General features: G+C 43.4%; 2 protein-coding genes across 2 annotated transcripts in view; both read right to left on the reverse strand.

The window, feature by feature from the left end:
• Positions 1-30: 30 nt before the first annotated feature.
• Positions 31-5,250, reverse strand: zgc:194209 (uncharacterized protein LOC570908 homolog). Its single transcript, XM_062382656.1, has 9 exons — positions 5,177-5,250; positions 3,937-4,026; positions 3,676-3,797; positions 3,444-3,545; positions 3,173-3,325; positions 2,984-3,099; positions 2,174-2,334; positions 1,883-2,078; positions 31-906 (listed from the first exon to the last, which is right to left on the reverse strand). Coding segments are annotated over exons 1-9 (1,152 nt in total). The 5' UTR covers positions 5,179-5,250; the 3' UTR covers positions 31-696.
• Positions 5,251-6,309: 1,059 nt separating this feature from the next.
• Positions 6,310-24,343, reverse strand: part of rassf3 (Ras association domain family member 3) — a 40,027-nt gene continuing 21,993 nt past the window's right edge. The window contains exons 3-7 of the mRNA XM_062382657.1: positions 13,708-13,815; positions 12,497-12,679; positions 11,913-12,000; positions 10,551-10,666; positions 6,310-10,265 (exon numbers count right to left, since the gene is read on the reverse strand). Of these exons, the coding sequence (XP_062238641.1) occupies positions 10,107-10,265; positions 10,551-10,666; positions 11,913-12,000; positions 12,497-12,679; positions 13,708-13,815 (654 nt within the window). The 3' untranslated portion in view covers positions 6,310-10,106. The remainder of the gene's footprint in view (positions 10,266-10,550; positions 10,667-11,912; positions 12,001-12,496; positions 12,680-13,707; positions 13,816-24,343) is intronic.

Raw genomic sequence — 24,343 nt, forward strand, 5'->3', positions numbered from 1 at the left:
TCCAGTAAACAATCCAAAACCAAAAGTTTCTCAGTTCAGTTTTATAAAAACAGAACAAATCACAGGATTTAGTCGATAAACTAAATTTAAAACATTTTTAAAAATATCAGTCTTTTCATTACAGTACTAAGCGTTTACATTCTTATGGTTTCAAAAAGTTTAGAAATCACATTGACAGGGTTAATTTAAAATTAGAGTTTCACATTCCAGACAGAAATAAAAAAGTTATTTGGGCAAAATGTCCCCAAAAGATTCACGAATCCCAGACCAAGAGAAAAAGTTATTTACGAACTAGTTTCAGATTGAACCAGTTAAACTCCGCCTCCCTTTTGAATCGTGTCTGTGACACAAAGGTTAAACACGAGGATTCTTAGTTTCAGGTGATTCTAGGTTCGATTTGACTTCAGAGCATCGAAGTTTCACGTCTCAGGTTCTTCAGAGGACAAAGTGACCAGTGGACAAACCTTGATGTCCAGTGTAGTGACCTAAAGACAGAAGTCGAGGACACAAACAGTTTCCTCCACATGATGTCGGACGTCTTTTCTGTCCTGGAAAACGTAGCTGAAGAGACAGACGTCTAGAAAACTCTGCTTGGACGAACAGAAGACGTTGATCATTCCAGAAGTGAACCATGACAAACAAAACTAAAACCATCCAGAGATTAAAAAAAGAAGGAGCCCGTCTTCATCTCCATCATCAGCTGTCCCCGCCCTCCAGGAAGGGGAGGAAGGGCAGGTCGGTGCTGCCCAGGTACGTCCTCCCCCGGTGCTGGAACACGTCGCTGATCGCCCACGTCAGACGACCTTCGGGGTCGTGAAGCGATCCCACCAGCTCGCCGTCCGGTCCCAGCTCCAGGACCAGAGCGTAGCGGGGCAGCAGGAGGCCGTACCAGCTCAGAGGAACCACCTGGACACACGGACACAACCAGGGTCACTTCGTTAGTGGAGAGAAATGAAATGAAAACCTTCTGTGTTTATGTGGAATCTATGAAATAGTTAATTTTGTCTGTTTAAGCGTAAAACTGTTTTATAAGGCTGATATTTAAGTCCTTACACATTTTATAAAATGTAATATTTAGTGAAACATAATACATAATATTTATAAATGAAAACTGAACATGAACAAAAAATATTTTAAAACAAGAGAATAAGGAAAAAGAGGCTCTTTGAATTATGATCAATAAGTAAAGCTTTAAATTTCAACTTTAAATTTGTCTCCTCAAACATTTTACACATTTAATTTTCCTTGAAAACACTTGATTATAATTATAATTGGTTGGAAGCGAAATGCAAGAGTTCATCAAGAGTTCAGACCTCTGTGTGTGTCTGTGTGTGTGTGTGGGGGTTGTTTGGTGTGTGTGTGTGTCTGTCCTGTCAGATTTCACACTATCTGCTCTCGGCTCAGTCTGGAACAAAGAGCTTCACTCTCCACCGACTGAATCATTGAGAATCACACAGAGCTTCATCAGGAGTAGAAACCGAGTCTGATTGAATTTGAATTAGTTCACTACTTATGAACTAGTTTGTCTTGTTTATGTATTTTCTCTTAGATTAGTTTTGTTTTTAACTTAACTATAAACCTTATTTTTAATGTTTTTGGCTCAGTTTATCCTCGTTAGTTCAGTTTAACTTAGTGAAAGCTGCTGTTTTCATGGTCTGAAACCTTCTTACGGATTTTATTCACTATAATTAAATCATTTTTATTACTTTGTGTTTCACTGGACAACATTAAATCTGTATCTGAATATAAATCTGGACTTTTTGTTTCTACAATCCCAGACAATCCACTTTGTTCTCACTCGTTTCACATTCTGATCATTTCCATCATCTCATATAGACACAGCCAACAGGAAGTGGTTAGACACTCAGGTGGACCCGCTGACCTTGGCCAGGAAGCGCTTCAGGCCCGGGTACGGAGCGATGGCGTCCAGGAACGGAGGCACCAGCTTCCGGAGCCGCGGCGTCGTCATGCCGACCAGGAACGTGCCGCGGTCGCTGAGGCGGATGTTGTCCGGGTAACCGATCATGTTGTCCATGATGATCTCCGTGGCGCCGGTCGCCGGGCCCTTCAGCCAGAACCTGAGAAGAAGACGATTCAAGACCGTGTCCTCACAGTGAGGACGTGTGTGTGTCTGCGTGTGTCTGCGTGTGTCTGTGTGTGTCTGTGTGTGCACCTCAGGATGCGTCCGATGCTGGTCTCGGCGAGCAGCAGGAAGTGCTCGTCAGGTGACAGCACCACGCCGTTGGGCATGTAGAGCGAGTCGAGCAGAACCGCCACACTTCCTGTCTGAGGGTCAAAGGCCAGAAGACGACCGAGGCGGTTCAGCTCGATCACCTGAAGAAGAAAACAGGTCCTGGTAAGATCCTGCAGGTGGATTAGTCTGATGTGATCTCCTCCTCCTCCTCCTCCTCCTCCTCCTCCTCTTCTTCTTCTTCCTTCTCCTCATTATCCCTCCTCCTCCTCTTCTTCTTCCTTCTCCTCCTCCTTCTCTTCTTACTCTTCTTCTCCTCCTCCTCATCCCCCCTCCTCTTCTTCCTTCTCCTCCTCCTCTTCTTCTTCCTTCTACTCCTCCTCATCATCCCCCCTCCTCCTCCTCCTCCTCCTCCCCCTCCTTCTCCTCCTCCTCTTATTCTTCCTTCTCCTCCTCCTCTTCTTCCTTCTCCTCCTCCTCATCATCCCCCCTCCTCCTCTTCTTCTTCCTCCTCCTCCTCTTCTTCTTCCTTCTACTCCTCCTCATCAACATCCCCTCTCCTCCTCCTCCCCCCTCCTTCTCCTCCTCCTCTTCTTCCTCCTACTCCTCCTCATCCCCCCTCCTCCTCTTCTTCTTCCTCCTCCTCCTCTTCTTCTTCTTCTTCCTTCTACTCCTCCTCATCATCATCCCCCCTCCTCCTCCTCCTCCTCCTCCTCCTCCTCCCCCCTCCTCCTCCTCCTCCTTCTCCTCCTAGTCCCCCCTCCTCTTCCTCCTCCTCCTCCTCCTCCTCACCTCCAGCTTCACGTGTCTCCGTCCCCAGCGACTGGACGAGTCGGTGAAGTAGATGATTCCAGTCTGTTTAGAGATCTCCAGTCCGTTGAGGAAGGCGAAGGGAACGCCATCGGCCCCTGACCACAGGAGGTTCAGAGTTTAGAATCCAGATCATAACAAATAGCAGCAACACAAAGCAGCAACACAAACCCTGAGAGTTGGACAGCAGCAGAGTCTTGTCTCCAGTTTGTGGGTCCACGCTGTGGAGCCCGAGGTACGAGTCGGCCACGATCAGCTGACCGTGGCGATCCAGACGGACGCCATGAGGACGCCCACAGAGCGGCTCGTAGTCCGGGCTGCTGCCTGAAGATCATCAGACAGAAACACACGGACCTTTATTTTGAAAGCTCGTGATTTTCAGCTATTATCAGATTTAATAAATATCGAGACGTCAGGAGGTTTGAAAAGAAGGAGAACGAACCACATTCTGGAAGATTCTGTCCCATCTGTGTGATGAGGGTGAGGCTGTCGTCAGGACCGATCCTCCACAGCTTCCCGTCCACTGTCCCTGTGTACACGTTACCTGACACACACACACAGACACACACACACACACACAAACACGTTAGAATCAAAAACACACACATGGAGCCGCCTCCTCTCACAGCTTGTGAACACAGAGGAAAACAGAACCACAGGGAAACAAAACTCACCCTCATCATCGGCAGTGAAGGATTCTGGGCCGTGTAGTTCGCCGCTGAACAGCCGGCGGCCATTCTGCAGACGGGTGTTGACAGCCAGGGGCCCCTCGAGGGCCGGGGGGGGCCCCTTCAGTCTGCAGGGATTCAGATCAACTGTTAATAACTGTATATAGAACGTATAGATGCGGCCGTGTTGCTGAGGGACGAGTGAACGGGCCCCAACAGGACACAGGTGCATTGTGGGTAACAGAGAAGACGTGTGATATAACTTACACATGTGGTTTGGGGTCAATGGGGGAGGGCAGCAGGTAAAGTCCAACAGCCACAGAGAGAAGAGCCACGAGGAGAGATCTTCTGCTGAACCTGAGGAACAAGTGAAGAATCCGTTTACACCTGAGACGTGAACAACCCGTCCAGATTCAAGAAATAAGAAGAATTCAAATCCTCAACTTCTCAGAACAAAAACTGGAAACTGAGAAGAATCAGAAACATTATTTGTAAATCGAGGATCCAGAAGAAAGATTAAATGTTTTTATAAACTAATCATCTTCTTCTTCTTCTTCTGGTGTTTGAACGTCTCAGTATCTGCAGCTGATAACTCTGCAGTGTCTCACGTCTGAACTTTGACCTTAAGTCACACTCTTTCACTCAAACACAATCCCGTCATGTTGCGTTAACGTGCGACAGGTTCACACAACATATCGATGTCACAGCAGCTCAGTGAGACGGCCGTGTGTGCGATACGTGTGCGTTCGCTTTTCTGAAGTTCACTCTGCACATGTGGAAACGCTCAGCTCCTCGGACTCTGCAGGAGGAAGAGGAGACGTGACGTGGTTGTTGTGTTGTGACACAATCTGCAGGGACCAGAGGGAAACCTCCTGCAGCTGAGTTTCACAACCAGAGACAGAGAAACACACAATAAACACGAGTCGGCACATTGTGTTCTCCTGGTTCCTGCTCAGTGTGAAGAGGAGTTTGTGTTTTTAAATCTGTTTAATGTCCTGATTGTGGCTTCAAATGTAGAAAGACACACAGAAAAAGACACAATTGAGCCAAAGATGCTTTAACTTCATGAAACTGATGCATGTCGTCTTTGTTAAATGAAACTTTACCAGGTTGTGTATTTAATTTCATTATTTCATAGAGAAACTGAGCATTTTCAAGACCTTGCTTGTTGCAAAACTTAATTCTTAGATAAGTAAGTTTTACTCTGTTTGATTCAACTTGTATTAAATATGACAATAAATGTTATAGAAGCACAGATGAGAGAATGAATTGAACTTAATGGAAGAAGTTGAGCAACAACACAACTCAACAAGACAAGAAAAGTTTTAACTAGATTTTCACGTCGCAGCTTTTTGTTTGAAACAACTAATAAAACTTAAATTTGAAGTTTTAACACAGTTTGGCGACTCGGAGGAAACTGTCACGCGCGTGTTTCAAAGTAAAACCAGTAGAGTTTAACGTGTTTACTTCATTTCCCAGTTCAAACGAGACAAAAGGTCAAACTCACATTGTGCAGTTCTCAGTTCGAGTCCCTTCCTCCTACAGGATCCCACTCGGTCTGAGTCACAGACGATGGGTCTGTGCGCGCTCACAGTGCGTAAAACCACACGCACACATCCGGTGCCATCCTTCAACATAAGAGCTGCTCTGGGTCGGGTGTGGCTGTAGATGATCAGCACATTTTAACAGTTTAACTTTAATTTACTTTATTACATCACTGCAGATAGGATAGTTCAGCTCTGTGCACGGTGGGAATCACTGTGCACGCGCATTAAGAAACCACCAAGGGCTGGAAACCACTGAAAAGAGACGAGAAATGAAAACAGAGTGGTACGCTTTTATTTTGAAGGCTATGCTGCTTCTCACCCTGGAGTTCTGGGGCTTGAACTTCAGCAGCTTCACAGGGGATAGGGTTTAATGTGTGTGTGTGTGTGGGGGGGGGGGTGTCTTTGAGTCTGGGGTCAACCAGAGGACAAGAGGAGGAGCTGCTGCTTCACAGCCAAAACACTGAGGAGTAGAAAACACTGAAACTACACTTTAAACAACAAGCTGCTTAGCTTAGCTTAGCATACAGACTGGAAACAGAGGGAAACCGTTAGCCTGGTTCTGCCTGATAAGGTTTTCTAAAAGTACTATTTGATTTGAACAGTTTAATTTACTCTAATGAAGTTTGTAGATTTAGTAGAAGTAAGTGTTAGCTGTGTGTGTGTGTGTACTTAGGGGTGGGGGTTGGGGGGGTAGGATGAAAAGTTATATATAAAGTTTGATTGATTTGCAAACTAGGAAAAAGTTAAGAATTGCCAATTTTGTCATTTTTTGAACTTTTAGCATTTTTTGATCTTCATTTTATGAATTTTAAATTCTGGCATTTTATGTCAGTATGAAAACTGTAAACTTTTTAGATAAAAAATATTTCTGACATTGTAACACCTGGAAATTGAGGTTGGAGGCTTTAATAAAAAAAAAGTGAGAATAAACAAGTAAAATAATGAAACATAATTCTGGATTATTCATTCTGGTGTTGGTCAAAGTAACATGAGATTAATTTATCTTTCAATCAGGTTACAAATTAACAGAAATAGATGAGTCAAGAAGTCTGATAAAGAAAACACATTGAACAGACTTCAACACATTAAGCTCTGAGTTTTAATTTCACCTTTAATAGATGCAGCCCGACCTCCGTGTGAGGAAAAAGCCACGTTTGATTCCAACAGAACAAGAGACACAAACAAACAGAAACCTGCCTCCGTCTGACGAGGAGCAAAGTTTCTCTGCTGCTTCACGAAGGCACGGCCGAGATCACGGGTTCCAGACTCAACTCAAAAATACATCTGAGCTGAATCAGGAAAATAAATTACTTTAATCAGAACGAGGATTAGAAACTAAAATTCTTTTCATCCGGTTTGATACAGGACACGACTTCGATTCTGGGGGTTTTCAGCTCAGGTGTGAAATTTAAAAACCTGTGTTTGGTTTTAGATGTTTTCTTTCTGCACAAAAACAAAAACCAACAGAATCAGTGGAAAATACAAAATAAAAGATGAAATAAAATAAACAAGTGGCAGAAGAGCGACACAGATCTTTGGCATCCCGTGAAATATGAACTGATCAACGAGCTTAAGTCAAATAAGCAGCAGATTTGACAGCATTTGAGAAACAGTATTTGTGTTCAAACAATTTTCCAAAAGTCGTCCGACTGATTCTAAGCATAAGAATTCAGAAGCTCTGACGTCCAACAGCCCGGTGGTGAAAACAGGTATTGTATTACATACAAAAGGACAAACGTGTGAGAGACTAGATTCAACCAAATGTTTCACAGTCGACAGCTGAAACAGAACAAAACTAAATAAAACTTATTCTGCCACACTTTACTTTCATGATAAAATAAAAAAACATAACAATAAGTAGAGCTTAACAACATCTTTCAAATTAAGAGTATTAGATGTTAAGATAATGTACACAGAGTGATAGCGGAGGTTTTTAGGATTAAACTGGGGAAAAATAAAAATAAAATAAAAAACCCGTCTTCCCTGAATTTAAAGGTAAAGTGCCCCAAAAAAATTTAAATATAAATATTGATACTAGTCTGGTCTGATGTGTTTAAACAGCAAAAGTTGTTTAGAATTTACACAACCAACAACAACAACATGGCTTAAAGATGCAGACGTGTGTATCACTTCAATATGGAGGCAAAAAGCGGCCAAAGTAGTTTGAATTGTATATTATGGTTGTTTTTTATCAATCAACACCAATTTTGTATTTTGCTTATTCTAGGCAGCACGGAATTAAAAACAAAAGTACACAATTAAATCTAATATCAGGTTTATTAACAACTTCTTATGAGAGTAAACTCATTCAGGCCTTTCTTTTACCTCCATACATTTAACCCAGTGTTTGATAGTAAATAAATCAGGTTTAAAAAAAAAACCTTTTAATAAAACTCTAAACTAAATATGTTTCTCCCTCCGGTGGGAAGACACCTCTCATATATCTTTGCTCCAGGCAACACCACAAAAACATCTTTGGTTATAACATCAACAAATGAAAATAAAATCTATGATTTGCGTGCGTTTGACACAGAGAAGAGGGAGTAGTAGTAAGTTTGTCCACTGGACGGCGGTATCGTACAACCAGTACAACCAGTCTCAACCACAGCACCGTCAGTTCGCCTTCATTCAGTACCTGCAGCCGGGACAAGCATCTTATCTTTGTTTTCATTCATCACGAGTCAAACAGGTTTTTCATTTGCAGTGTTAAATGATTGTCTTTTACGATTTGTCGTTTCCTGAAAATCTAGAATAAACTCTTGATTCTAAAAGCGAAAAAATAACTTTTACAAAACTACACTAGAAACAATCCTCTCTGGACTTTGTGTTATTAATGATACACCACATAAGCCAAAGAGGATATTGCATATAAATATATATATATATATTTATTTAAGGCAGCTATGAAAAGGCCTTTGTGACTTTGATAGAAACCTTTCGTGAACCTCAGCTCTTCTTCAGCACGTTTATCTTTCCTCTTCATCCTCTTCTCCATATTCCTCCTCTTCTATCGTTCTACTTTCCTTGTTCTGCTCTGTAATGATTCTCCCTTTATCCACCAGACAAGAAGCTGGAGTCTGGGTCGACGTGGAGGTCGAGGCTGCACGTTCCAACTGGAGATAAGAGAGCAACGAAGACGAGCAGCACAATGAACCAGAGCAGGACAATGCAGTCGTCTCTCCCCCCCTGTCCACTGAAGCTTTCTGCTCTCACAGGCGTGCGGTGGATTACAGGAGGTTTCATATATGAAACAAAGACAGAGAAAGCCGTCATTGTTCTCAAGGTCACAGCTTCTACGAACAATCTTTCTGTTGAATTACCTCCTGTGGCAACGAATCTTAACCTCCTCTGTTAATGTTTCTTCCTTCCTCCATCTAATGTCCGTTTTCTACTTCCTCTAAACCTTCTAGTCGACTTCCAGAAGCCGTTCAACCGTCGCTTCCTCCCTCCCGCTGAGGTCAGAGGTCACGTCTCCCCCTAAATCATGTCAGTTCACTTCAGCTCAAACTCTGCTGGTGGCGTGAAAATTTTAAAATCTCACCAGTTCATCACGGTCAACTTCACCCTCAACGAAAAAAAAATTCTACAGCCACCAGCGACTTCCATGTCCTCACCAGCGACTTCCTGTCCTCACCAGCGACTTCCTGTCCTCACCAGCGACTTCCTGTCCTCACCAGCTCCGATCGGAGACTTTATTCTTTCTACTTATTCAAACCTTTTCTCATTGATCACGCGTCAGTCCTAGAGTTCGTGTCTGTTTTCAGAAAACATCCAGTTTCAGGCAAAAACCTCTGTTGAATCTCAAGTGTGCCAAAACTCAATATAATAATAAAAAATAAACATTGATTACATTTGCAATTAAATTACGTATCACAAACAAAAAGCCCCCGTTTCATATTTAATGTTTAATTTGTCATATTTGTGTGAAACTAACACAAAGTAAAACAAGATAAAAACAAATGTCAGTTGAGATAATAACTGAATAATAAAAACATCTTCTCTTTGGCACACTCGAGACTCCACAGGTTCAACCTGCTCTTTCCTTTGTCACATTCATGATCATTTAAACAAAACTCATCAACGATAGCAACTTGATAAATATATCGATGGTACAGTATCGTGATATTCGGTGATAATACAGCTTGTGAAAACATTGCATCCAGTGGATTGTGATGCTTGTGTTGTTTTTGTGTGTTTACTTCTTGTAGAATTCTGGATAAACTTTGCTCTGTGTTCAAACTGTTGCTCCGCCTCTGGAGAATAAACTCAAATAAGACTTTGTTTTAAAAAGAAAAAACAATATAAAAAAAAAAGCTTCACCCATATAAATTAAGGAAAAAAATATGTACAGACCTCAAAAACAAATTAAGTTAAACTCTGACTCAACATATGGCCTCGAGTCGCTCACAGATTCAGAAGAGGATTAAAAACTGGGGGAAACAAAGGAGTCAGATAAACGATAAATTATGTGACAGCAGGACAGAGTGAGAGAGAGAGAGGGAGGGACGGACGGAGAGAGGGAGAGGACGAGGGAGAGGACGAGTGAATATGGCACAAATCAGTGAATCTTTGGTGATCGCAGGCAGACGCAGCAGAGCAGGCGGCGAGTTTCAAGTCTTTAACCGAGCGGGAATCAAACTCCAGCATCGTCCGTCCGATTTCTGTCCGTTCATCCCTATGTTCGTCCTTCACCAGCTGTCTCTCAGTGTTTATCGTCTTTTATCATCCCTCCGTCTGTATTGTCCTTCAAAAGCAGGATCCTCCTTCTTATCCTCTGTTCACATCCCTCTCTCCATCAGAAATTTACACGATTTTCCTCCTTTGATGAGGAGGTAAAAACAAATCCCCTCCTCCGTCCCTCTAGGGGGCAGTAGTCCTGTTGAGTGGAGGTTAAATCCTCTGAGAAGGCCGTCGGACCTCCGTCATGGCCTCCTGCAGTCTGTGGCGATAGGAGTCGTAGCGGCGCTGCACCGCCTCCTCCTGCTCCTTCTCCTCCTTGTCCAGGATCCGCAGGAAGTTACGCAGCTCGGGGATGGAGAAGGCGTCCCACTGAGGAGACGAAGAAGAAAACAAAACCATTTAGATATCTGTTAGTGTGAAGTATTTATATTTTATTGTCTATGTACTTTCAGTGGTTTGATGTAAAGAACTAAGAACAAATACAAATTCGAAGGACTGAGAAAGAATTAAATGTAGAATAAGGAGGATGAGGAAGAACAACAGGAAGATGAAGTGGAAGAGGAAGAAAAAGAAGAAGTAGAGAAAGATGAAGATATAGATGAAGATGATGAAGGAGGAGAGGAAGTGGAAGAGGAGAGGTGTTTTTAATATTACCATGACTTCTCCGATTTGTTGTTCCCTCAGCACGAAGCTGAGTGTGTCTGAGTCGGGTCCGGCCACCAGACGCAGAAACAACGGCTGCTCGCCATCCGCCAGCTTACACACGTACACTGCAACACACACACACACACAACACAACACACAGTTTAATTGCAGCGACCACAGAGCTCCCTGCATATATGTGGTCTGATGGCGGCATGGAGACTAAATTAACCTCTGTGTGTGTGAGTGTGTGTGTCTGTGTGTGTACATAAAAACAGTCCTGGCAGAGGATCAAACAAAGTGTGCGTCACATTAACAACAAGTCATTTCTAAAAACAGAGAGTGAATGTGAAATGTGAGACGCACATTGTGTATTTTCTGTATTAGTTTGTACATTTATTCAGAGCTCTATCCTTTTTGTGTGTTGCAGCTTTTTCCTCTAAACGTTGCTCAAGTCAAAATGATAAAAACTTTTGACTTATTCTTGTGTTTGGTCTGTTTCAAGTTGTTTTGAGCTCTCAGAGCCTCCGTAGATCCAGAGTCTCTCATCCAACTCTTAACAGAAAACAACAGAGAATTGAACTAAATGTCAAAAAGACTCTGACGTGATCTGAACTGACAACAGACCAGTTGTTCTGAATCTCTGCTCTTTTCCTTCAGGCAGACGAACGACCTCCACTGCAGCCGCTGAAGGTCAGACACGTTTCTACATTTCCAGACAATTCGTCTTCTCCTTGTTCATCGAACTGAATTAAAGCTTCACCACAACCATTGTTTGGAGGTTTTAAATACGAGCTCATGTACATTAGGAGTTAAAAACACATCTGTTGTCAGACATGAGTCTAGACAGGGTTTTTATTAGCAGACTCTCACTGTACATTTCATGTAATGAGAGAAAACCAGCAGCTTTTGAAGAGGGAAACTAAATCTCTATAAAAGTCTGGAGGCAAAATGTTTCACAGACTTTGAACGAGACTTTAAACAAGTCGCACAACTCACTTTGTTTGTTGTTTAGATTCAGATGAATAAAGTGTGTGCTGCAACAGCTGCTGATTCATAGTGAGTGTTCATGGGTTAGCTGTTGATAGGGGGGGGGGGGGGGGGGATCCCTTAGGCATCCGGCGAAGTCAGGGCGAGGCATCCAGAAATACACAACCACACACGCACACAAACTGACACACATTAACACACACTGACACACAGAGTCAGTGCCAAAGCATTTGAGACAACTTGGCATCACAGGAATGAAACGGTCTCCAGTCCTGTCGCTTTCACTCTCTCACATTATGACCCACAGACAGAAACACAAACACACAGACACACACACACACACACAGACAGACAGACACACACGGTCGGTAAGCTCAGTCTTACCCTGCTCCTCTCTCCGGTAGCGCTTGTAAAGGGCGTATTTGGCCGGGTTGTCTGCGACTGTGAACTTGTTCAACAGAGCGACGATCACCTGCGAACACACAAGAATGAGACAATGAGACACAACGGTTCAGACACATTGACACCAACCAGCTCAGGGACAGTTTAAAACACACTGTTCCACCCGAGGGACACTTCGACCTTGGAGGCGTCAGTGGAGGAATGTTGTGGTGTCTAGTGGACTTCATACGACCGTGACAGATCATATAACACCGTTTAAAATGCTCTGAATCTCCAGATTCTATAATAAAACAACATCAATATCATGTATTTATCAATAGCAATTTAACAAGGGTCCGACATATATTGCATTGTACAGCAGAGGGAGGAGGTTTAACTCCCTCTATCTTAGCTTAGAGGTTCAGTTGCTGCTGTGACACTGATGTTCTTAATCAGTTCAGGTTAACAAAGTTTTGAATTAAAGTTCAACATCAAATCACATCAATCAACTTCACATGTCCTCAGATGGTGATTAAGTTATCCAGCGCTGTGAAGTGTGTTGATGTGTGTGCGTGTGTGTTGCCCACCTGGCGGACTGTGTTATTGGAGCTGATGTGGAGGGTGTTGATGACACCGCGGGGCAGATAAAAAGCCTCCTGCACCACGGCTCCTCCTGCTCCTCCTGCTCCTCTCTGACCCCCCCGCACCGTCACCGGCCTCCGCAAGTCCATCTGGACTTTGACGAAACCGGTGTAAACACCAGAGGAACTCTGAGAGAGAGAGAAAGAGAGAGAGAGAGAGAGAGCGAGAGCATGTCTTAGTGTACAAATATTATAAACCTTGTACAATCTGCAGAACACTAAAGCTAATTTAAAATGTAAAGATTAAGGTTGAAAATATTAAATCACCTATTGCTATTTTCATGATCAATTACTGTGACAATTAATTTGATGATCAATGACACAAAATAGTAAAAGAAACTTCACGTTAAAGTTCTGAAATATATATTGTTTCACAACCACAGATTTGAACACATGACATGAATAAAACGTTTCCAGAGCTGAAGTGTGTGTTGTATGATCCCTCCACATGAAACCAGTGAACCCAGCGTGTCCTGCAGGACAGATGGTGCCAGACGGAGAAAGAGCATCTTAATCTCATCCCTCCAGATGGAGCCAGGAGGTCTGAGGCTGCACGTACGTGTGTTTGTGAGCGTGAGCACGAAAACTCACAAGTGGACAAACCGGATCGATAAGAACAAGAGCCGAACAGGACGAGTGTTGCATCACAGGCGAAGTGATAAAAGAGACAAAGGAAGGAATTCAAAATAAAAAAGAAGGCGTGGCTAAGTGTGAAGGGTCCAAAGTGCACGTCTGTGATTTGTAGATCTGCTGTTTTCAGACCTGAGTGATTCCATCAGCTGTGACACATGCAACATGTTGAGCAGCAGCTTTCAGGATTATTCATGTGATCACCCGGTGAAGGTCTGAGAGAACGTGACCTCCTCATCTGCACTGGTCTGGATGGAACCAGTACAGATGAGTGTTTGTGTGAATCCAGCTTCAGAAACCTTTCACCGCTGCCAAGTTAAACACGGTGGGGGGGGGGGGGGAGAACAATAGCAGGAATATCCTCACATCGCTCTGATGTGACTGCTGAGGAATGCTGGGAGCTGAGGGAAGGCTGCGTGGACGGTGAAACCTCAACAGCAGCAACTCACTGTGTGTGTGTGTGTGTGTGTGTGTGTGTGTGTGTGTGTGTGTGTGTGTGTGTGTGTGTGTGTGTGTTCTCCACTCACCTGCGTCATTTTAAGGTGGTCTTTGGTTAAACCGTTGTACTGCTCGATCTTCTGCCTGATCTCCTCCCTGCTGAACTCCGTCCGCAGCTCTCTCTCCTTCTCCACATCCTGAAGCAGAGACAAGGAAGAGAGAAGGTCCTGATCAGTCACGGGTTCGACCTCGATCATTATGAAACGCTCTCTGTTTGGACTATTGAAGCAGAACGTTTACTGCAGACAAATCAACTATTCAGTGTCAGATACGATCTCTGGAACCTGAGAGAAGTCGACTCGAATCTTTACCTTTGCAAAGGAGAACATGTAGCAGACAAGTAGTGAAGCTTGTTTGCTGCGTATGTACTTTATGACATGTCACGTTGCTTTGGGGCAAATTAGAGCATAGTGGTGTTCTTTATGTGACCCGGCCCATACATTAGATTACTTGTAGGGGCTGTATCTTAACTATTTTAGCACCAGTAAACATCATGTCTGCATCAGGAGGGACAGTAACACAAACTCAGTGCAGCGTAGATTAGCTGCAAGAGGCTTGAATGATCAAACTGCTTTGGGAAGACTTTATATACTTCATGTTAGAGCCAAACATATTTCACTCTTTCCCCAAAATGATGTAAGTGTGAACCGGCCCAGACTGCTGGAGGGTTAGCGCATGACAAAAACACACAACTCCAGTCGACCCAGGTCCCATGTTGAGTGACTGACTTCTAATTATAGAGAAAACGTAGAAACCTCCTGCAGAAAGCTAGAGAGACAATGTCCCGCGGGTCAGAGGAGTCCTCAGTTTGACGGACTGGAGGCTGAAGTGTGTGGACAGCACGTCGGCACGTGTGGCTAATGTATGGAAGAGCAGCAGTCAGCAGTCTGCACCGCGTTAGTGTCTAAATAACCATAGAAAGTGACTTGGTCAGCTGATGTGGAAGCTCCTATCGAGATGACAGACACACATGTACAGACGCCATGTGACTCCATGGACTCTCCTGATTAATCAAATCAAGTGGAGTCAGATTCAAACACGTGTCGAGATAGAGATCAGGTCCCGGGACAAAACCTAGTTTGTTGCATCATCAGTTGTTCACTGGAACAATCAAACGTCTCCAGCCTGAGGGATCTGCTGCAGCCGCTCAACATTTGCATAATATGATATAATATGAATCTAGTGACTTAGTCTAATGTCTCCTGCAGGAGCTGAACGACCTCAGAAAGTCCCTGAGGGCCCGAGGGACACAAAGACTCCCTGGACTCACATCACCACACAGACGGGTAAGGTTCTCCCTCAAGACACATGAAGAGTTAGATTATATATCTGTAGAGTATGTCACTGTGTCGATTCAGAGTCTTAAGACAGTTTAATTCCCCTGTGTACTCGGTGCTTACATGGTCATAGTGCGGCTCTGCTCGGCATCTATTAAAAACCACACACACACACATGCAAGCACATAGTGCACAATCCAGGGAGGCTCTGAAGGAACACACACCCTTATATGGAAAACACACACTGCTCCAGAGAAAGACAAGGTGCCAATACAACAAACACAGCAGACACACACTCACACACTGACTGCAGCTTGGAGAGAGTTTAACACTGTGTGCATTGAGAGGTTTAATAACTAACAGGAATACCAGTCTGTGTGCGAGCTGGAGGGAGTAACCTGTTCAAGCATCATGAATCTGAAAGACTGGTAGTTTAAATGATGTTTAAATGAAGATGTGATGATCTCTGTGGGGGAACCAGCTGCTCACACTAGAGATGTATGGAGATATAGATGCAGAGGAGAGATACAGGTGATGATGACTCGTCTGAATCGTCATTTACCGATTCGTTAAGACACACAACCCTGATCCTTCAAGCTACACATGACCCTTTCCCACAATCTGTGTCAACCTGAAGCACCTGCAAGGTCAGATGAGTCAAAGCGTCTTAGCAGGCAGAGACAGGTAAGGAGATTAACTGTCCTCTCACCGTCCACAGAGACAAATAGAGACAGGACAGAAAGAAGCAACTCAAAATGAATGACAAGATAAACGATCCTGCCTCAGGGAAATCCTTCCTCTGGTGCATTGGGATTGTGTGTTTATGTTTGTGTGTCAGAAGCTGAACCTGGTGATCAGGAAGATTAGTGATTTCCGATCTACAGGAGTGGTTCAAGTTAATCTCATTCATTCAATCTGTGTTTGTTATGTTATTTAACGAAAGCTCTAATTCCCTCCAACTTTTAATGGGAGTTCAATGGATTGAGGCAACTGTTGTCTGTTAGTATAAACTCAATCATCTCAAAAAACAATATTACAGCTGGAATTTAGGTGCAGGTTTGTGCTAAGCTACAATTACGGTTGTCACCACAAACTTTATACTATTTCTGGCATCGTCTCCTCTTGTAAAACTTTACAGCCTTTGAGAAAATGCCAAAAAACTCTCCTTTATTATACTGGAGGCCTGTTGCAACCTGTTGACTTATATAGGGTTTTATTCTCTTCAGGGTGAAGAAGCTCCTTAAACAACATTTTATCATCACGAGACACAAAACCTCTCCAGCCCAGATACTGAAAGTCTTTGAGGCACGAGGCAGTTTTATGTTGAGTATAAATATATTTTTAAATTCAAAAGAAAAGTATTTGAACAAGCTGCAGTCAGAAAGAAAGCCTTGTTATGTCAGAGCTGGTGAAACGAGGCCGAGGAGCCGTTACTGGCTGCACCTCCCGGGAGAGTTGGTCCTAATCAGATTATTTGACGTCCAGGGTGGGGAGCGTTAAGAGGAACTGAGAGAGAGTGAATCCAAACAGGAGAAGCAGAGCAGAGCGAAGCTGCAACACATGAGATCATGGTCCTGTTTAAGAACACAGAGAACCAACCCACTGAAGCTATAAGATCAACACTGGACTCAGAGAGAAAAGACAAGGACAGACACTACTGAAGGTTTCAATAGAGACAGGACTAATATGAATATGGAAACCATCTAGTAATGACAGTTTACCTCGATCATGTGGAATATTACTGGAAACAGTCTAAGAAGTTCTCAAGAGACGTTAATTGATTTGTGTCCAATAGAAAGACAAATATTTGACTGAGCCCAGTATTCAGCTCTAGTGTTCCTGGCAGGAACTATGTGCTGTCAAGTTGACAAACATGTTTATATGAGCACACTGCTACTTATGCTTCTATGGAAATCTTGCACATCATCATCTGCGTATTAGTCGTTCATTGGTTGTTCGAATAATAGGACAAAGATAAAAATACTTTAAAGTAGTAGTATTTAACATTGAATTACATATTTAGAGAATAATCTAATTTCTAGTCTACATGCTGCACGTATTCCACGAAACTGAACAGCATTAAAAAGCAGAAGAGACCGACCACAGCCTGGAAAAGCAGAAATGAAACAGTGAATTATGAAAAAAGAGAGGATGAGCAAACAGCTCCGGGCCTGAGAAGAAACAGAGAAACACAGAAGAAGAATCTCATAAAGTTTTTATATTTAACTCTGTGTGTGTCAGGTTCTCCCTGTTCTCAAGCTGCTGGTTTAACTTTAGACTGGATGATGATGTGGGAGACAGAAATGTCCTCTTCTTCCTCAACCTTTGATAACACACCTGCAGCATTCCTGCCTTTGTTGAGCACTGTCACGCTCGTCTGTAAACAGATGACTTCACCATGCAAAGAGAGTGTGTGTGTGTGTGTGTGTGTGAGTGTAGACGAAACATGCTTAGCTCGGCTGAACACACCCTGAAGCACCAGACTGTGTGTTTGCATGTTGTTGGAGCTGCAGGCAGAAGAAACACAAGGATTGAGCTGTGCTAACCGAACGTGACCTATATTTTCTAAAAGCTCTAGAAAGACATTTGTGTTATTGTGTTTACATCCTCAGAATTCCACTAAGCTTTGCATGTTTGAAATGACTAAAGTGAAGTCATTACATTTAGCTAAATGCTGTGTCATCATCAGTCTACTGGAGGAGAACACTGTCTCCATTTCACCCCCCGCCCAACACACAATATTCCCACAACCTTCATTTGAAAGCCAGCTCCTCTTCCTATAGATCCAATCTATAAAATCCTTTAAACTCACTAGATCCAAGGTGGTTTTATGGTTATTAATCCTTCAAACTATGTCATAACCATTTTTTTTAACCCTCCTCATCCTCCCTTGCTTCCTTTTCAGTGCTACTTCCTGTTGAGTCCACGGGGGGAAGTTGACGTTGGCCACACCTTTCCTCCCAGCATTCCTGCACTAATGGGCACAAGCATGCAGGGACATCGCTGCATACATGTGCAGCACCAGTGGAAGAGCTCCCACCTAGAACCACACATACCTCAGCTAATGGAGAGAAACAGTTGCTAGAACTCTTCTGCTCGAGTGGACATTCCCGAGTTAATGGACGAGGATACAGTAGATACAGTGCAGCATCGTTAAAGCCTTTTATAGAGCTCTGCATCTGTGCTCTGCAGCACTTAACACTGTGAATACCATTCAATAACCAACATAGTCCATTTAGCATAACCACTAATCTCTTTTCATTTACACCTGGGTGGCTTCCAGAGCGTCCAAGCTACGACAGGTGCCAGTCTCATTGTATTCTTGTCTCTCTCATCGGTAGAACTTCGGTAAATAAATCCGTTTTTATTCAGATGATTGAAGATGTGAAGAAATTCAAGCTATTGTCTTTGCAAACAAAGAAATCCAACCTGCAGAGTAAACCAGACAGACCACATGGAGACGAGGCTGCGTTCAGGGACCTGACGTCTGCCAAACTGGACCCACTGTATATGTCAAGTGTGGTTCAGTAGGTTCAACATGAAAACACAGACGGCAGAGGAAAAGGACACACAAGTTACGATTAAACTCTTTGGAGGAGACCACAAGGAGTCGGTTTGGAGGAGACCACCCAGAAGAATTAGCTCCATCGTCTACTCTAGACCTTTACCGAGACCGAGGAGGAGGTGGAGGAAGGAACAAAGATAGAGGATTAAAAGGAGGCGGCAGTAGAAGAAGGTTATTAAGAGTAAGAAGGGGAGGTTGAAGAATGAGGGTGAGAAAGGAGAGAGATGTGAATTTGAAGGACGCAGGTGAGACGAACTAGAAAAGAACATTTATTGAAACCTTGTCTAAAAACTTCCTGTTTCATATTCTATATTTATCTTGAACTCAGCTACTAATCATGTCGTTAACTTGTTGCTTTGGAGATAAATACGACATTAGTAACACAACACAGTTGTCGTACGACCACTTTGAGTGTCGGCTCACACTGGAGCTGCTGTCAGCTGGAGGTTGGGAAACACTCCCACTAGCATGAAAAATGGGTTTCATTAGAACAGCTAGATAATGGGGGGGGGGGGGGGGGGGGGTACTGCTCGGCCTGGGCTCACACACGCCCTGCAGAGATATCCAATACACACAGTTCATGTATGATTAACAGTTCCTTGTGTCACGATTGCAAAAATCCGGAGTAAAAGGTGAAAGAAACGAACCCTTTGTACAGGTTGTGCGTTTGCTATCCCACGAAGAGTTAAGCAACAGATTCACAGAAGTGTGTACTTCAGTGTACGGGAGTGTGAGTGTGCAGTGAGTGTGTGTAGTGAGTAATCATGTGTGGGCTGAGATTATGAAACTTCAGGGTTCTAGACAGCCAAGGCGGCGAGAGAAGAGAGGAGTGTGCGCTCCAGGATGATGAGCCAACAACGGAGAGTGTGAGTCGACTGGCAGCTGCACACATCATGTATGTGGGGCTGCGTGTTTTTCCAGATTAATGAATGAATGTCGGAGCAACAGTTCCAAACACAAAGATATTTAATATACAACTAAATAAAAGAGAAAATGAGCAAATTATCACATTTGTTTTTTCTGTCACAACTAATAATTTGATTTATCGGTTCACAGGAATGACCCTAAAGGCCTATTTGCAAAGTGCATGTATACTGTTACAAGCTAAGCTGAGGAATCCCTTAAAAGGTCATGTGTTGTAAAAAGTTTAACTACAACACTTAGGACACGTCATGAACTTGAAAGAAACCGCCTTGTGAAGCTTTTAAAGAAACGGTTGAAGCCACAAAAACACTCAACATAATTCCAAGAAACGCGACCGAAGAAAAAGCAAAAACAAAAGAAACACAACTCTCGTAATAAAGGATAATGAATCTGAGTTCAGAGGAGACACAGTGAGTCGGGGCCTGAAGCATCGGGACCAGGAGCCAGTCAGCGTCACATCATCAACCATCATTAAAAAGGAGTCAGCAGGTATTCATAGCTCGTGTGAACAAGTAGGAATGAGTTTTAAATTACATCGCCTGGTTTCACAGTCACTACTGGTCATTGCTGCTGTATAATGGACACAATGGGGATGTGAAAGGCAGGTGTGTCTGTCTGTGGGGGAACTGATAATGGAAACCAGTGGAAACAATACCTGTGAGATGTGAGCGGTCGTGACTGTGTTGTCACTCGACTGTCGGGCCGAGCCCTTCACTTCAGCAACAGTGGAAAATCCCTTTATCAGAGCATGAATGAGGCCTCCACACACACAACAACAACACACAACAACACACAGAAAAACACACATAATCCCACATGACTCTGGCCAAACCCACAAGCGAATGATACATGTGTTCACCCGCCGTGCCCAAATCCTAATGTTCAAAACCACAACACACCAGCACACACAAACTCACACACACACCAACAGAACGATCAGACATGGCATTAAAAACCCACAGAGCTTAGGAGATTTGTAGATGCATGACAGTGTGTGTGTGTGTGTGTGTCTGTATGGATTGTTGCTTCATTTAAAGTGTCACATGAAACAAACGATGACACACAGTGTGATGGGCTGTTTGCACGCATGTCTGTTAGTCCATCATTACTGTAAAGTAAACCCCACATTAAGCATGTGATGGTGTGATGGGGGGGGGTGAACGGAGGGCGATTCACTGCAAAACCAATAACAATCTAATAAACGTAAAGTGAGATTCAGAGATTAATACCATCAATAAAATATACATTTAGCCTGTTAGCTTAGCATAAAGACTGGAAACGGGGGGAAACATCTAGCCTGGCACTGTCCGAAGGCCACCAAAATACTAGCTCGCTAAATAACGTGATATCTTTTTTTACTAAACTTCTCATCATATCACATAAAATAGATCCACAATAAGTTAATATAAGTCAATATGTCTTTTTTATTCCCATGTTAAATTGAGGGGTTACATTGCTCATGCAGAGAAAACACAATCTCTCTCACCAAATATTGCCCTGAAGGAAAACACCAACACACAACAACACACAAACACACACCCTCTCTGTGAACCTGCCGTCGTTCATCATCATTCGACTCTCACTTTCTCCTCTGCACGTCACAGAAGGCAGCGACCACCTCAAAGAGCACTGTGGTCTGGTGATAATGGCGAGCACCGGAGATCACAGCCGAGCCAAACTGCTCCCAGATGAGCCTGAACACTGGTGTGTGACCGAGCAGCTCACAGCGCCCGACGGCAGACATCCACCGACGTGGGCTTCATTACCGAGTGTCTAAACACGGAGAGGGCTGGGCAGGAAGTCCCACTGGCTCAGATACAAGCAGGTTTAAACGACCACACATTTTCAACTGCAAAACCAGTTTAAAGTAAGAGTCGGTTGACAGGGTCACGTTTTGATCTACTGCTTTTACGAAAGAGTGAGATTATTTTCCAATATATTGAAGTAACAACATACTGTTGAGCTAAATAAGGAAGGAATTGATGACCCCTGCTAAATAACCTTGAACCGCTTGATCAAGAACTGTCTGCTGCTACTGGTGAAAAGTCAAACTACTTGTGTCCCAGTGTTGGGCGACATCTGACATCTTCTGCCCGTTGACCTTGAGCTATGATGCTGCAGGTGGTCAGTTCCTCCACAGAGAGGTGACACCGAGCTGAGGGAAGGAGAAGGAGAGTGGGGCGGGGGTTCAAGACCACTTCACCACCTGTTCAGAGAAGTTTGGACGAGAACCAGACAGTACAGGGTCTGTTTGAAGCAGCTGGTGGGTTAATTCATCACAGGTGACAAGGCTCATGAGCTGTGACCGTGCACATGAGAGCGGGTAGAACACACTGTAGGCTGCAGCTGAAAGATGTCAACACTTATTATGTGTGACCAAGATAAATATTCACACTGGAGAAACTGGCACCATTGAATATTTGGAAATTTAGCTCAAAATCAATCACTAACTCGACTTCTCCAGTTCCTGCAGCTCAAAATGAAACCATGATTGGTCAGATTATCTTTCAAGCAAAGCTGCCAAACCACCGCAGGCTTCTCATTGGTCCACGGATCAGGTTGATCAATAATGAAAGTAGCTGCAGCTCAAATCATGTGTGGTTAATGAATGTCCTGATTAAAATAATAAGTCAACTATCAGAAGGGTTTGCTTAAGTTTATATCCATCTTATCTGCACATAATGTTTATCTATACACTTTTCCCTTCTCCACTTTTCTTTCTAAAACACACACACAAACCCAGACACAAAAACACCTAATTTCCTCCATGACGCAGGTGTCTACTTTAAAAAGCAGATTTATCTTTATTATATAACACAGCCCAATGCTGTAATGGAGGTGTGTGTGTGTGTGTGTGTGTGTGTGTGTGTTTCCAGGCACAAAGGCACTCGGGTTCTGTTTGAACAGATAGCGAGGGCCGCACAGTTTAGAACAATTCCACTCGTGTTTCCTTTGGAAAAGCTGAGCGCTGGAGAAAGGAGAGTCTCATAAAACACTTTATGTAACCTGCAGACAGTGAATACAGACTGTACCTCACAGTCACACCACACACACACAGACACAGACACACACAAGAAACCTGACTTTAATTAATTCTGTACTTTTGACCTTATCCTCTATTCCTAAGTAATGACAGAGCAAAGTTCCTGAAGCTACATTGAGAGCATTAAATGACACGAAGAATGAAAATGAAAGTCGGACAGGCGGCGTGTTTGTTGGCAGGTCGGGGCAAAGTCGACCCACAGCGATATCAAACCTTGAGTAAAACCTTCCCAACCCAGGCTGGATGGATTTCTCTAAACAACAACAGACCCAAGTTAATTAAATGAGCTTTTAAAAGAACAAAACCCACCATTGTTAAGGTTCTGTTTTAAATAAAGTTCTAACGTAACTTTCTAGTCGCCTACCAGCTTTTAAGCAACGGTTTAATCGAGTTGCACAAACATAAAAACCTGAAGAGAGGAAGGATCTCTCAACACCGACTCCTGTGTTTACGGTTGGCATGGCAGTGTTGTGAGTACAAGCTCTGGTAAAGGTTAGGTGCGAGGACTCTAAACACAACTTCCACTCACACGAAGACACACAAACGCACACCCGATCACTCACAACATGCTTGACCTGCCATCCGTGACAACGAGGGAGCTTTAATTACAGACTGAAAACTCTTGTGAAATCCTCTTTTCAGTAACAGATGGACCTAGTGACTCGTGTATTTAAGTATAGTTTTATATTAAATAAAATAAAGAAGAGCGATGCTTAATGGATCACAGGTTTAATCTGTATCAGAGGATGTGGCCTTGTAGTCTTTGGCAATGGTCACAGAGGGTGAAGGACGACTGGGCTTGGACTGAAACTTTAACTAATGGGCTTATACCATAGATACAGTGTCAGACAGGAAGCTGCTGCAAAGCTAAAACTGGGCGCTGGTACCAAATGTTTGCCAGATTATAAATCTAATATCCAGAGATTGAAAGCAGCGGGAGCAGGAGCTGTGTGGGCCGAGTGGAACCGAATCAGGGCTCAAGAACAGAAGTGGTTTCAGGATGAGGGAGACTAGACGAGAATGAAGAGGTGTGATGGAATCAAATTTCAAATCTCAAAACAAACAACAGCAGAACTCGAGGGGGCCTCAGTGCTGTAGAGAGAACAGGAAAGAGAGCCGAGAACACGACGGGAAGTGACATACAATGGAGGAGAAACAAGGATGATGGGAGGGGATGGAGGGGCGAGGAGGATAACGGGTGAGGCTGGACAGAAGAGGAAGTAAATGAAGGGGGAGAGTGTGAGCGAGGACAGATTTGGATTCACGTGGACAGGAAACAGAGCACAGGATTGGGCATTTGTTCACAATTTAAGGATGTACACTAAGTGGCTGACTAATTTAATTGAAAGGGGCAGATTCCTTTACAATAAAAAAAACTAATAGTTGTAACCCTGTTAAGGTTTGATTCCAGTTCAGATGAGTTCTACTGGTCATAACCCTAGACACAGGGACAAAGGGTCATTAGGGGTCATTATGTAATATTGTTGGCTCATTGTTTTCATCACACTAGTCACAAAAGACACCAGACAAAGGCTCTGATGGATTGTTTACAGGTGAGACAGGTACAAAGTCTGTAGAATGAGGTGTGTCTCTGCACATAATAAAAAGAACCGGTGATATCATAACTTACTGCGAGTGTGTGGGAGGTGAAAAGAGAGGGAGAGATAAGATCTGAATCTGCTCTACAGCATTCAGTCTGTCTATAAGTCGCCCTTCAGAGATAAAGACAAAACATGGGTACTTTTTCCCACAGAAGAAAACATTCAGGAAAGCACCTAGAGTCTGCTTCTGTTCAGGGTTTCTAACTCAGACTGTTCACAAAGATCGATGACGCATCTCAAATTCCTCCTGTTGTG

The sequence above is a fragment of the Platichthys flesus genome, chromosome 23 (assembly GCF_949316205.1).
Source record: "Platichthys flesus chromosome 23, fPlaFle2.1, whole genome shotgun sequence".
Lineage (NCBI taxonomy): Eukaryota > Metazoa > Chordata > Actinopteri > Pleuronectiformes > Pleuronectidae > Platichthys > Platichthys flesus.